This window comes from Pseudopipra pipra, chromosome 23 (genome assembly GCF_036250125.1).
Source record: "Pseudopipra pipra isolate bDixPip1 chromosome 23, bDixPip1.hap1, whole genome shotgun sequence".
Lineage (NCBI taxonomy): Eukaryota > Metazoa > Chordata > Aves > Passeriformes > Pipridae > Pseudopipra > Pseudopipra pipra.
The window spans coordinates 4,599,817-4,614,421 of NC_087571.1; the positions used below are offsets into that span (position 1 = coordinate 4,599,817).

The following is a 14,605-nucleotide window of genomic DNA, read 5'->3' on the forward strand; positions in this document are numbered from 1 at the left end:
AAAAACACACTCCACTCTTGGTTCAGTGTTGGCTGTTCAAACACTGAACAGGGGAAGTGATGTAAATGCACTGATGTCAAACCCCAGCTCCCAACTCCTCAGTGCTGCTGTTTTCAGGTTCAGGGCAGATCTTTTTTTTCCTTTTTACGCTCCCAGCATTGCACTGCTGTGACTTACAGGACCTCCTCGATTTTAGCAAGGATCTGCTCTGCACAGGTTCTCTCCTTCTCCACCGCGTTCCTGTCCCGCACTCGCTCCGCGTCCAGCTTGGTGAGCTCCCCCTCGGCCAGGGTCAGTCCCATGCTCCGTTTCTGCCTGGAAAACGGGGACAGGACCACTGGAGACTCAACCCTGGGACAGGGAAGCACCACTGGAGACTGAACCCTGCCCTGCACCGAGGAGCAGCAGCCTCGGGGCACCCAGCAGGTCACACGCGTCTCGTTATCAGATGGAAATGGAGGAGTCATGGAGGGAATTTTAGGGGTGACAGGACAAGGAAGAGGGCAGATTTAGATTAGATATTAGGAAGAATTAATTAGATATTAAATAGAAATTCTTCCCTGTGAGGCCCTGGCACAGGTTGCCCCGAGAGGCTGTGGGATATTTATTAAAAGAGGGATATTTTTAAAGAAAAAGTGGTTATTCTGCAGCAAACTCTTCTGCACACAACCCAGGTTGTGTAGTTAAAGTATAGACTTGAATTGAGACTTTTTAGGTATGAAAAAGTCCATTATTATACAATTATACATTTGTGTAATATATAGCTATATATAAAAAAATATTTGTACTATATATAAAATACGTATAGAGATATGTATTTTATATATGTATATATGTATGTATATATCATATATATACATCATACATATAGATATATGCATTTTATATATTATATATATAAAATAAAGATATATGTATTATATATTATATATACACAATACATAAAGATATATGTAATTTATATATTATATATACATAATACATAAAGATATACGTATTATATATTGTATATATACATAATACATATAGATATATGTATCATATATATTATATATACGTATATATAATACATAAAATAGATGTATATTTTCTATATATATATCTATTTGTATATAAATATACACTTGTCTTGGTATAATGTCTGATGTTGGCACAGAGCTCTTATGACTCCACATGAAAAGGCAAATTATCAAATTGTATTCTATGCCCATGACAAGTTTGTAAAGTGGATTATTGCGTGCCCAAAGGGGAGAGGGGAGGAAAATAGGAAAAGGGAAAAAAAAAAATATATAAGCTGATTATAAACACATTTAGTAAGAAGGATTTATACAACGACACCTGGGAAAGTATATTCTGAAATTGGCTCAACAGCTTCAAGGAATGAAGAATCCAAACCTGAAATCTTCCAGGTTCCTCTGCACTTCTGGACACACTTTATCCTGCATAGTCTGGATGAACTGGCGGTGAAGCTCTTCAGGAAGGAGTTCTGGCCTTCTTCTGTCTGTGAGTCAGAAAGTTAATCAATGATTCTTCTGAGGAGTGTCCCCTCCACCTCCGAATAAAGTCATTTCCCTGAATATTTTAACCCATGCAGGAGCACCTCTGGGCCTTTCCCTTACACAAACAGGCAGGAACACCCTACCTAGTTCCAAGGAGATTTCATCTGGAACTGGGACTTTGAGATTCTGCAAAAGAGAAGAAAGGCTGGGAGAACAAACACAGCCAGCAGCACCCCAACAAAACCCACGGCACAGAGCAGACAAGACCATTCCCTGAAAAGCCAAAATTCCACAATCTGAAGCCCTGGTGGTTTTAAAGGGGAGACTCCCATGCTGAGTATATATTATATTTCACAGGGATTATTTAAACATGTGGTGTATAAACCTCTGCTACAGTATCTGGTTTAATTTATTTAATTTAATTACATTTACAGTTTAATTCAAGGCAGTAAAGAATTTTCTCAGGCTTTCCAAAAGACACAGAAAATTTCCCAATCCTTGTAACAGCCACATCAATATCCACAGCAATTATTAACTAAAAGGCAGTGTAGAAGAGCTAGAGTTTGCTTACCTATCACTAAATCATTTCTCCTATCAGACAGCAAATTCCCTGTGATTTATTGTGTTACCAGGCATCTGAAACTGTATTAATTTCCTGTATTCACTGGTAACATTTAAACAAAAAAAACCTTAAAACTTTTATTAAATTTTGTTATTAGTAAGTATTACTAAAATTTTTACTTTTAAATTTTTTTTTTTGGAGGACTTAGGTAAAAATCAACTTGCTAGAAGTGCTTGGAACTGAGGGAAATGACTGGAACCTACTGCAGCTCTGTCCAGGAAGAACTGGTAAAACTCCAGGAAGACTCTCCGGGTCTCTTTGGAGTTGGTCTGTTTGTACAGGTCTGTGTAAAGGTAGCACAGCTGTGGGAAACAGGAGGGCAAGAAAGTCAGTGATGCCACAGCAACTCTTCTAACAGCCCTAAATCCTGAGTTTTCTTTCAAACATTTCAAGGAATTCAGCACTGCTGGATTGAAACCCTTCCCAGGTACTTTCAGTCATGGAGGGAACCAGAGATAAAAATCAGTGGAGAGGGGAGACACAGAGAGATCAGACACAACTAATGCCACCACCTTAGGGTGGAATGAAAGGCTTTCAAGAGCCAAATATTTATTTGTGAACAGCTAAATGTAAAGAGGACAGTTCTCTTTGTGCTCCTCCATCTACCTGAGAAGACAAAGGAGAGATTTATCACCCTCATGCCTGCACAGGGCTTGCATTTCTCCCCTGGCCAAGCCAAGCCACTGAGTGCTACACGAGGAGATCCTGATTTATTCTGGTTTATACTATCAGGGAAACAATTCCAGAACATCCTACCAGTGCTGCAGGATCAAACTGAGACACCACGTGGTGCAGGAGAACAGCCAGGTGAGCTGGGCGAGACTTCAGGAGCTCGATGTTCTGGAAGCAGCTGCACTGTCCATTAATCTGTGGAGGTACAAGGAAAACACCTGAATTACTCCAGAAAGCTGCTGTGAGATAAACCCAGGGCAGCTAAAATAACTCAAGAGTATATATGGCAAAAGCCACTGCTGGGACAATAATGCAGAACTTCACAGAAACTACACAAGCAAATGAAATAAGGCAAATTAACGTCTAGAAAGCTTGAAGTTATGAGAAGAAGGAAAGGATAACGGACTCAAAGATGGCATATTGTCATAAACTCCCCAAATGTTCCTGTTTGGCAAGACCAGCAACAACAAGAATCACAGTCCCTAATTCTTATTTCACCAGAACTGCTCAATATGAGCAAGTCATGGAGCACCTGGAATTTAAGCCCAGAGGAACAGAATGGGATTTCAACAGGAAAAAGAGTGGTTGAGGCCAAAAGTCATTCCCACCTGCTCCTGTTCCGTGTCAAAGTCATCATCCTCTGCTCCAATGATCTGAGTCCCCACTCGGGATAAAGGACTTCCAACACTGGACTGGGAATCCTGGGGTGAGTCAGGAGCAAGGGAAGGGAAGAAAAGCATGATTCTATTACTCTCTTATCACAGTAAACCTTCTTTACCAAGCTGGAAATATCACTATCCTTTTTATTCTTCTCCAAACTCCGTGGAAACCCACGTGTCCTCCCTCAGCCTTGTCCAAGTTGGCAGCTCCCCCCACCAATGCTCCCCCCCAGAACCATCAAATCAGATGATTCAAGACCAAACTCCATCATCTACACACATGAGCACCCCGAGCATGTGGCAGATGACAAATGCCATCTTAGTGGAAATGGAGAAATATGACTGTGGAAAGACAGGCAGATGAGGGGGAAAATAACTGGGAAGTCATCCTAAGGATGATGATCCGTTCAGACAGGTCTGCACTTCCTGCTGTGCTCCACTTTTACCACTGCTGATGATGCCAGCCTCAAAATGACTAAAAATCCTAAAAAAAGGCTGGACTCATAGAATAAAACATGTACAACTGCTCTACCTATTTTCTGTCCAGCTGTTTTACTGCTGATTATGGATTTCTTGCCTCTAAACGGCTCTGCTCTTAAGCTCCATAAACATTTACTCAGCTAATTAACTTTCCCTGCACCATTTTAATTGCATTTTATTTTCTCAAGCAAAGTTCATGCAGGCTCCATTTAGAAAGAAGGGGAAAAGCAGCAAGATTTTAATGGGCCCATTACAGGAGATGTTGTTGTGGCACTTTATGATTTGTACTCACAGTATCTTGAACCTCAGGCTTTTCTGGGCTCTCATCTGGATAAATCCTCTCCTTCAAGCCACTGCGAGGACTCTGGGAGAGAAGGAAGTTCAGTTCTGGTAAGTACCAGGAAATCCAGGAAAGTGAGAACTGCACACCAAGTGTTTCAGCCACAACAGCCAAAACTTCTCCTTTCTCACACAGTGAACTGCTCAACAGCTGAGGTGTTGAAAAGACAGGCCAAGATGCACATCCCTAGGTGCACAGTTCACAAAACCCCCCAAAACCCCAACTGAATGCAGAAGCAGTTTGGGGAAGAAAGCTGGTGACACTGAGCAACAGCAGAGCTGTAAAATCTACCACCTGTCCTTGGCTTTTCATTGCTCTCTCCTCCTCTATTGACAGTTCATGTTTAGCTCTCTTCTCTCCACCTCCTCTTCCTCAGGTGGCCCAGCACACCCTTGGCTTTATTTGCAAAAACCACGTGCTGTTGGCTCATCTTCAGTGTGTCCAAAGGTTTTTTTCAGCCAGGCTGTTTCTTTCCAGCCTGTCTTTTTCCATAAAGTTATTCCACCCCAGCTGCACGACTCTGGAGTTCTTGTTCAGCTTCCAAAGGTTTCTGTTGCCCCCTGATCCTTTCTCAGAGCCACTTTGGATTGAAAAGCCTGAATGTTTGGTGTGCCAATCACCTCCAGTGATCTAATGCATCCACAATACTGACAGGATTAAGTCTATCAGGAAGATAACTATGAATTCTTTCTGCATTTATTATACAGAAACATGAGTGATATCCAGTCAGATTTGGAGCTGGAGGAGGGATGTTTCACATTAGAGTCATGTCTGTTCACATCTGACCCACCTTGCTTTCACTTCCAACTGCTGGGACAAATTTAGCTCCCACATCCTTAAGTTAATCAACAAACTCAGGCCAAATCCAAGCACAGAGTCTCAATTCCCCTGCACTAATCAGATAGTGACTTAATTAAGGATTAGGCACTAGGGCTCTGCAGCAGGGAGAGCACACGAGCACAGACTGATAACTAATGAGGGAACACACTAAGAGCCTTTACTGCTGGCAAGAACTGAAGCTTATTTGGTAGAAGGAAGGCTCTTCTCCACTTTCCTGGCAACTTGCCCACTGACTGGATCCTAGTCCCAGTTCTGCAACTGGAACATTCCCTGAGAAGATGCTCCAGTTGGCACCTGAGTCGTGAGAGGGAAGCTGGCATCTATCTTTCTTTGTCTGGTTACAGGGAAATTTAATCCTGGAGAAAAACCCAAACCCACACCATTTCTTTCCCAGTTCATACAAGTCCAGTCTATCCTGTTTTATCAGGGAAGGAGTTTTGGGGGGTGCTGAGGAGCCCATTCCAGCACAGAGTTACCGAGACAGAGCACGGTGTGACACACAGGACAGCACAGAGATCCTGCCCAGGGAAACCAAACCCAAAGGGCAGAGAAGCAAAGCGCTGGAGCTGTTGCAGACTCACATCAGCAATGTCACTGTTGGGCCTGGAGGGGCTGTCCCCACTGCCATCCACTTTGCTCCCACAGTCCCCACTCTCTGCCTCCCCCTCGCTGATCTGCAGCGACTCCGACACAGACCTGGAGGACAAGACTCCATCCTGAAAAGATAAAGGGAGTTGGGAGACAGCACAGAGCAAGCAGAATATTTCAAAGGCTGATCCTTAAAAGAACAAAAGCCAGTTAGTTCACATTACTTATAAAACTTCCTTAAGTTATCTAGAAAAGGCTGCAATGCTTTTCTAAGAGAAAACAGAAAAACCACACCAAGTTTTCAGGACTTATCACAGGCAGAAGGAAAAGGGGGAGAATGACACATAACAGAAACTAAATTTATTTTTTTTTTCAAAAGTGAAGGTAAAATTGTTTTAAGCTTCCAGTTCTTCATTCCCCATTGCAAGAATGACTTCAGGGGGTTTTCTGAAGTTGCACTGACAGAATAATCAACACATGATAGCTCACATTTACTGTTTTAAAAGCAGTTTTTCACAGATGCTTTGAAAGCCCACTGTAAAGCCTCCTGCATGTCCTTACACTGACATTACACTGCACTGTTTGACAGCCTCTGCAAGTTTAACTCCCAAGTCTCAGCTCTAGAGGGTGCAACCTGCCTGTCCCAGCACGGCAGAGCCTGGCAGGAACTCCTGCTCGCCCACGTCATCATCCCCTAAGAATTTCCACCCGGAGCATCCCACGGAGAAGCCCGACACGTTGTGTTACCTGAGTGCAGCCCGTGGCTTTGGAGAGCTGCTCCTGCAGCTGAGGAATGTGCTTTTTGGCCTCCTGGATCTCCTTGAGCAGGCGGGGGGTGGGGGACCGGCCGTACTCCTCTTGGAGGGACTGCAAAAGAATTGAGCTTCCACTCAGCACCTCAGCTTGGAACCACAACCTACTGCTCTACTTTCATGCCATTTACACATTTCAATAATAAACAGCTGCTACAGAAGGTCTATTTTCCATAAGTCTCTAAGCAGTGATTCAACAACCCACCTCTGACTTTCCCCCACCCCTCTCCACCTCACACAACCCCGGCACCTGCAGCCTCTCCTGCTCCTTCTGTAGCATCTTCCTCAGAATCTCCACCTTCTGGTTGTGGACAATATTATTCTCCTCCTAAAAAACACAGAGAGATTAAGGGTTAGGGTTTTTTTGGTGGAGCTGGGAAGACCAGGAGAGTGGACATGCCCATCTTTCATCTGCTTCCCAAACACGGGCTCTAAACAAAAAGCAATTCAAGCTTCCAAACACAATCCTGTGTGTTCTTTCCTAATTCTGAACACAGCTATCAAGATTTAAAAAACCCTCAGATGGGACTGGATATTTTCACTTGCAAAATGTTTTTCACCCAAGGAATAAATACCCACGGACAGGATAAATATTCCAATTTGTGATTTGTGCAAGAAGCACTAAATAATCCAGGTTAAAAAAAAAAAAAAATACCAGACTACATTTCCACAGTTCTTTGGAAAGAGAGCTTTAAATCTTACCCCCATAAGCACTGGGCTGGTGATCCTTTCTGCATTTCCTGATGTGCCAGGTGAGTGGGGAGATGTCATGATGGGAGACATATGCCCAAATCCTGCCAGATCCACTTCAGAATCAGCCAAGGGAATCTGGGGCGACCCTGGTGGGCGCCCCTGGACAGTGAGAGCTACATAGGAACCCGCTGCAGGGAGACAAGGACAGGTCACACATCAGACATTTGGAGATTTCTGTGATTCTACTCCCATGATTCACCCTGGAGACAAAACTGAGACCATTCCTCACCCACTCCTCCTTCAAACCCAGAGCGTGGTCAGCTCTGGTTTACAAATATCTATTTAAATCTCAGGTAATCCAAAAACTTCCGTGATATAAAAGCAAGCACTCCAATAATTTCTAGTCCAGCAGGTTGTATTTACAGTACACACAGGTTCATGCCACAAAATAAACTCTGCTAGGGAGGAAGGAACCACCACCACCTTCTTCCTTGGGCAAGATAATCAACCAAGAACACACTTCCTTCAGCAATGCCAGTGCTTTGCAAGCATCACCCAGCAATGCACTTAAAAGTGCCTGGTATTTAAGGTGGAAACAAAAGATGGGAAAGCACCTGGGCAAGGCTTGAAGGTAAATTCAAACATCAAGCTAAGGAGAAGCTACAGGAGAATGCACCAGGTTGAGTTCAAGGTGTCAGAATTACCCCAATTTCACTTCCCCGTTTCACACCCTCCCTTTCTCTCTCAGCACTGGGCATGGTTAGACCTCACCCTCGTCACCTGAGGGCTCAATCAGCCTTTCAAATGATGCCTGGCATGCTTTTAAGGAGCCCAGGGCCAGAAATGGCCTTTACTTACACTTGATCAGCTTTACCACCTCCAAATGGTTCGAGTGTGTTACGAGGGTGCCGTTCACCTGGGGCAGGGAGGGGGAGAAAATTCAGTGTTTAGCAACTGATTCCCAACCAAAACCATCCACAAATGACACAAAAAGCACTACAATATTTTTTTTTCCCCACCCCCACCTCCATTACTACATCTTTCAAGACACCATCAGGCAAACAATTTATCCTTCTAACAGTGTATCTCAGTGAGCAGAGCTCTGCTAAAAGAAAACTATACACACACCAAAAAAAACCCCCAAAAAACCACTCCAAGCAGTCAAACAAACATAAAAAAGCAATCCATCTCTGACTGGGCAGAAAAACAACAGGGCAACTGATTTAATTCATTAATTTAAATGCCTGGTTGAAATCCCAGCTCTATTTGTGTCAGGAGCTGCTGCAGCACAAGCAATCACTTTGCACTAATAGTTTACACAGTCTTTTTAGTTACTGACTTGGTTTCTTAGTTGCTTGGCACTAAAAGAAAACATGGATCAGGGGGCACTAAGGGGAAAAACAATAATTCAGGCAGACTTTATCTACAGGTGATTATTAGTATGTCTCTGTTCCTTCTCTCCCCTGCCATTTCTGTTTCTGTTGTATTTGTGATACCTGAACCTTGTAGGATGCTGAACTGACCCATAAAGCTCTGGTATGAGTGATCTCCACAACAAAAGTAACATTAACACTGAGCAGTGGGATTTCAGTGGTTACTGCCCTGGTGTCCCCAGAACATGGAAACAACCCACTCCTCAGTCTCCCAGGCAAATGAAAACATCCCAGCAGATGTACCAATGGTGTTTTTTCAGGGACAGAGCTCATTTAATACAAAGGATCCACTTCCCCCACAATCTGAATGCCCTTACCTTGATAATTCTATCCCCTGTTTGCACTCCAGCCCGCATGGCTGCTCCATCTGCAGGGAAAAGAAACCCTTCAGTTCCCATTTCAGTACAAACACTCAAAGAAAAATGGTTTAAACACTTTTGCAGTTTGATGCAAAACTGCTTCCTGCACTCAGCCAAGCTTCCTCTGCCCCCAGCAGGTTAAAATCTCTGGGTATCTTGTCTAGAGCAGCTCTGTTCTCCCTTGGCAGTGCATACCCCACAGCCACAATCCCACCACGTTCCAAGGAGTCCTTTCCCTCCCCTTGGACACCAGAGGTCAGTTTTCAACCCCATCAGACACTGAGCGGCCGATTCGCCGCTTCCCAAAAGAGCCCCACGTCATTCCCGAGGTACAGCCGCCCCACCCACGGGGATTTTGGGAGTTTTCTCCTCCCTGTTTCTCTGCTCCCCATGGAAAGCCTCAGGCTGCTCCCTGGCTGGCACGTTTGGCCCCCTCCTTGCCCACCTTCCTTGACGGACTGCACGAAGACCGGGTTGTCTCCGCTGACCGTCAGCCCGAACCCGTTCTCATCCCGCTGGATCACGACACACCGCTGAACCAGACCTGCACCAGAGAGGTGGGGAAAGGCCAGGAGAAAGAGGAGGAGAGAAATACAAAGAGACACAAGCTGGGCATCAGTCCAAAACCTTATCCTCCTAGATAATCACACAGTACTGAGAGGAACTGGTACAGTACAACAGAGGGAAAATATATGAGAGACAGAAACAGGGCAGCAGTCCAGGAATAGAGAGGGATGTCAAGACAGGTCAAGCTTATTGCTTCAGCTACACAAAACAGAGAGAGAGCAGCAGAGATGCAGACAGCTCTGGCACATCACACACAACTCGAGGTAAAAGCAGCTTTTAAGGAAGAGCAGCAGTACACAAACCAATGAGCATCATTCCCTTTGTCTGTGTTAATGGTTTTTCAGAGTACACCAGAGGGCTGTCATGTTCCACTTCATCAAAAACAACACACAGCTTCTTCAAGAAGGCACAAATCTCTCAGACTTACACGAGGGGGTTGGACTAAAACAGATTTAGTGATCAGGAAAAAGTTCTGCCCATTATCAGCACAAGTCTCCTCTTGGGGCACCTTCTGTTGCAGGTGAGAATATCACACACAGCCAGACCAGCAGCAGGGAACAAGTACAAGCCACACTTAACTCCCCTGAACAAGACTTCTGAAATAAAGACCCTGCTTCAGGTTACTAAAGTTCAGGGCCAAAATCCCAGGAGATGTGAGTTTGAATCTGCTCCTCCTTTAACTTGCTGTGAGACATCAAAGGCAACTTGTTTTGTTTCCTGCTATGCTCAGTGTAATGTGACCATAAATGCTGCTGCTCAGATACATTTACTTAGTAGGTGCAGCATTTTGACGAGGTGAAATGCTGGTTATGTCTCTTGCTCACCTGAAAATGAAATAAGGGAAAAATAAAACAAAAGCAAGCAGCAGTCTTGGCATATTCATTGCTGAGCACTTCCCTAGGAGCATCTGCAAAAAGCCTCCCACAGTGGAGCCATTATCCTGAAAAGTGACTTCAGGAACTTTGCAAAATGCTTCCCCTGTGTCCTTTTATTTACATCACCCTTATTTCTAACAGCTTGCTTTGCTGCTCCTTTTCTACAGCCACATCAGGCAAAATCCCTACACCAGCACCCTGAGAAGGAACTGGGAGTTCTCCACAATCAGATACTGAAATTGTGGCAGTTCTGTTTAGTGTGGAGGGAGCCCAGGGAGCTGGCCCAGACAGACTGGCTTTTCTGGAATACTTTTTAAGGACTGGATTGTAGCAGAGCATGGAGTCATACCCACGGCCTAAATTACTCTCACACCACTACAGCTCCTTTCACTTCTCTGGAGCAACTCCTGATGGAAATGAGGAGCCTCAAGTGAAAACACAGCCTGCCCAGTCAGTCCTGTTCTCCTCCAGCGTGGCATCCATGAAAATGGGTGTGGGAGCAGTGGGAAAGGCTGTATTCCAGGACTTCTGCAGCAGTCTGGTCCCAGTGTCACATCCCAGTAACTCACCACACGCACAGTGGGATGGGATGGGATGGACGGGATGGGATGGGATGGGATGGGATGGGATGGGATGGGATGGATAGGATGGGATGGATGGGATGGATAGGATGGGATGGGATGGGATGGGATGGGATGGGATGGGATGGGATGGGATGGGATGGGATGGGATGGGATGGGATGGGATGGGATGGGATGGATAGGATGGGATGGATGGGATGGATGCAAGGTGAGAGCAGACAAGAGGAGCAAACCCCCCTGAGCCTCTTGACATGGTTAAGGGAAAGAACAAGCCTCTCCCTTCTGCACCTCCCATTCTTCTGTGTGACCAAGCTTCTTGAAGCCTCACTTCACAAGAATGATGCCCCGGGGTGGGGTGTGGGAACATGTGCTATTCCATAAAAACAGCTCCTTTCCAGCCCTGTGCCAGCCCTACAGGTTTTATGAGTAAGCCACCAAACTAATCTTTTGACTCACAAGAACTGTCCTTTAAAGACACAGGGTAGCCCTGAGCACTCGCTGCTCTTCCACTGGATTGCTTTTTTTCCAGAACTAATAACCCTTGGATCTATTGATGACCTTCCTCCTGGAATGAGCCTGATGCCAAAGCAGAAATGCAGCAGGTGATGCAACACAAACTGGCCTTACAGAGTTTAGAGTTCCCAGCTGTGCAACACCACAAGTCTCAATTTCACCCAAAAACCCCTTTGAAATTTAGAATGGGGAAACAACTGAAATTAGGACAACTTGAACCCAAATAAGTCCATAATTGCTTTTTCCCTGTATTTGCTCCCTTCAGACAAGGAACAGGTACTTAACCCTTCTCCTAACACAACATAAAGGCTGGACTGAGGTGTGGGCAGGCCAGCTGAGAGATTCCATCCTTGACTGGGACACACAGCAGCTTTCTAGTGATTTTAATGAAGTTATCTGAAGGTAACACTATTACCTGCAGAACCAGATAGCACTGCTCTGATAGCACTCCTTGTCTGAACCAGGCACACTAAAAAGAGCAACCTTGAAGTGCTCTCTTGAACCCCCAAAATCTGCCATTTGCTCCCTTTTGGTCCTTTAAGTAAAACACCTTCAGTCTGAAATCTGCTGAGCAGCAATGTTTTCATAACCCACGTCTGGTCCCTTGAACACCTCATCAGACACCCAGGAATGGACTCACAGGAAAGCCACAAACCACTGGGAGCCCAAGGACACCAGTGCAGAGTTGCCAAGAGCTGCTCCTGTCACGCCTGGATATCACAAGAACACACAGGGACATTAAACTACCAACTAAACCAAGTGACAACCAGCTTCTCATTCACCTTTTTCCCCTTTGTGTTCCAATCCCTGGATGGAAATCCCGAGCTGTTTATTTTGAAATATCTTGCCATGATATTTCACTCTTTCCAGCTGAAACTTGGTAAATATTGCAAGGTCAGCAGAACTAATCACTGACAGTGCTCAAAATCAAATCACTAACAATGTTATTCCACGTTTGCTTTCTTTTGACAGTGTCTCAATGGCACAAAGTGAGGAGAAATCACTTAACCAAGCTTTAAGCACACAAAATCAGATTACATGGTTGTGCCTCGAGTGGATTCATAGAATTCTGCGGAGAAAAAACAATAATCTGGATCTCTTTTTCTGTCCTCATGCAGATGGCAATTCCCCAAACTCACTGGTGTAGCCTCAAGCCGAGGGCACAGCAGAGCAGCCAACCGTGGGCTGGAGTTAGAGAGGTTTGAGATTAAAAATGAAAGCAGACAGAAGGATTGCAAGCAAAGCAAAGAGGATCCACTCTTCAATAGGTGGCACTAGTCCCTCTCCGTTCTCCAGCCCTGATCCAAGTGCCTTTGGACAGTGGGGAAGGGTAAAGTCGAACTTCTCAAGGTCATTGACACCCCATGGCTAAAATTAACGTCTCAGCCAGTCTTGCCAGACACATTTCGGTTCTCCCAAGAGCTCCTCGAGCAAGAAGGTCATTTACTTCATCTCCTCTTCTACTATTTGGAAGTTATTCAACAAAACAGGGAATTTCATTAGCTGTTCCCAACAAAGAGAGCAGAGTTTCATTCTGAAAACCTGACTGGCTGGAGAGAATGGAGAGAGCAGGTTGGACGGGGCTTGGAGCAACCTGGGCTGGTGGAAGGTGGCCCTGCCCATGGCAGAGATGATTTTTAAGGTCCCTTCCAACCCAAACCATGACTCCATGAGGCATAAATTCCATCTCCCATAACACACCACGGCTTTTCCTCTGCTCCAGCTCTGCAAGACACGATGGGAGCTGAGATTTGTGAACTATAACCTCCCCTGGGGCCTTGAGGCCACAATAGGAAAATGAAGTTTAATGGGGACTGATTTGGAATGAATCATTCCATAAACAAAAAAAACCCCCCAAAAACAAACAAACAAAAAAACCAACCCAAACTCCTTGGGGATTTGAGAATGCCCAAATGTTTCACTTCATTTGGGAAGCCTTCTTTCTATAAAGCATTTTCAGAAATGCTGCTCCACGGAGTAAATGGAACCATCAGCTTTTATAAGGACAGATTCTCAGCAGATGAAATTCTGAATTTCAGTTCTAGTTACTACCATGATTTCATACCAGATGCCATATAAGCAGCATTCCTCAGATTCTTCCACTAACAGAAGTCATGCAAAGTCAGTGCAAAAAACTATATTGTTTGAATAGTGCAGTCCACAGAGCCTGGGTAAAATTGTTATTAACAATGGCACTAAACACTGCTCATAAAACAAGGGTTGGTAACCTTTTTAGAGAAAAAAAAAAGAGCCATGTATTTTAATGTGATAAATAGGACTATCTGCTCCCATGGCAACACCACATTCAACCCCTGTGGTCCAGCCCTCCCTGCATTCCCAACCCTTCCTGGCTATTCTAAGGGTAGTGATGAGGGGCTCCCAAAAGTCCTTTAAAAAGTCTGGAAAAAGAGTGACCATAACACAAAGCTGATAAGAACTGCCAGGAACAAACCAGGAAGAGTAAAGTTCAATTTCAAACCAGCTCAAACCTGGGGGTTCAAAACAACAAAAAAACCAAAAAAACCCCAAAATTTATCACAGGTTTGGAGGCAAAATGTGAAAGAGTCTGTATAAAGTCTGAGCAGATATTCAAGCCAAAAATTGGTCATTACTAACAATAAAGGAAGATGTTTTTGGAGAGCAAACAAATCACGGGGAAAAGGAAAAGAGAAACTATCTCACCTACCACCCTGAAAGCTAAATTCAGTTGTAAATTCATATAAGAGATGAAAATTCTACTTTGAGAAACAAGTATCATGGGAGATCACGGCACTAATTAGTACATTACAGCATATCTGAACCTACACTCAGTCTCTCTCCTGATCATCTAAATTTTGCTGAATATACAAATATAATTGGACTTATGAAAGAAAATATCCCACTCTGAGCTCATGCCACTATAAATTAACCTCTGTATATCAGACCAATTTCCCTGCCTGACCACTCTGCCCCCCAGAGCCACTCATACACTTCAAGAAATTCTGCTCTCTTAATTAAAAATTTCAAGAGGTAAGAACAAACACACACACACACAAAGCCACACCTCCTTTTCCTGTTGTCATTCCAGACTTC

At 44.4% G+C, this 14,605-nt stretch overlaps 1 protein-coding gene across 3 annotated transcripts in view; it reads right to left on the reverse strand.

Annotated features, from left to right (window-relative positions):
- ARHGEF12 (Rho guanine nucleotide exchange factor 12) overlaps nt 1-14,605 on the reverse strand; it is a 74,483-nt gene that overhangs the window by 20,517 nt on the left and 39,361 nt on the right. For all 3 annotated transcript variants that reach the window (XM_064634443.1, XM_064634442.1, XM_064634441.1), the window contains exons 5-18: nt 9,443-9,541; nt 8,956-9,005; nt 8,064-8,121; nt 7,215-7,393; nt 6,763-6,840; nt 6,448-6,567; nt 5,694-5,828; nt 4,225-4,296; nt 3,402-3,494; nt 2,878-2,988; nt 2,325-2,423; nt 1,643-1,685; nt 1,396-1,501; nt 178-315 (exon numbers count right to left, since the gene is read on the reverse strand). In XM_064634443.1, the coding sequence (XP_064490513.1) occupies nt 178-315; nt 1,396-1,501; nt 1,643-1,685; nt 2,325-2,423; nt 2,878-2,988; nt 3,402-3,494; nt 4,225-4,296; nt 5,694-5,828; nt 6,448-6,567; nt 6,763-6,840; nt 7,215-7,393; nt 8,064-8,121; nt 8,956-8,994 (1,271 nt within the window). In that variant the 5' untranslated portion in view covers nt 8,995-9,005; nt 9,443-9,541. The remainder of the gene's footprint in view (nt 1-177; nt 316-1,395; nt 1,502-1,642; nt 1,686-2,324; nt 2,424-2,877; nt 2,989-3,401; nt 3,495-4,224; nt 4,297-5,693; nt 5,829-6,447; nt 6,568-6,762; nt 6,841-7,214; nt 7,394-8,063; nt 8,122-8,955; nt 9,006-9,442; nt 9,542-14,605) is intronic.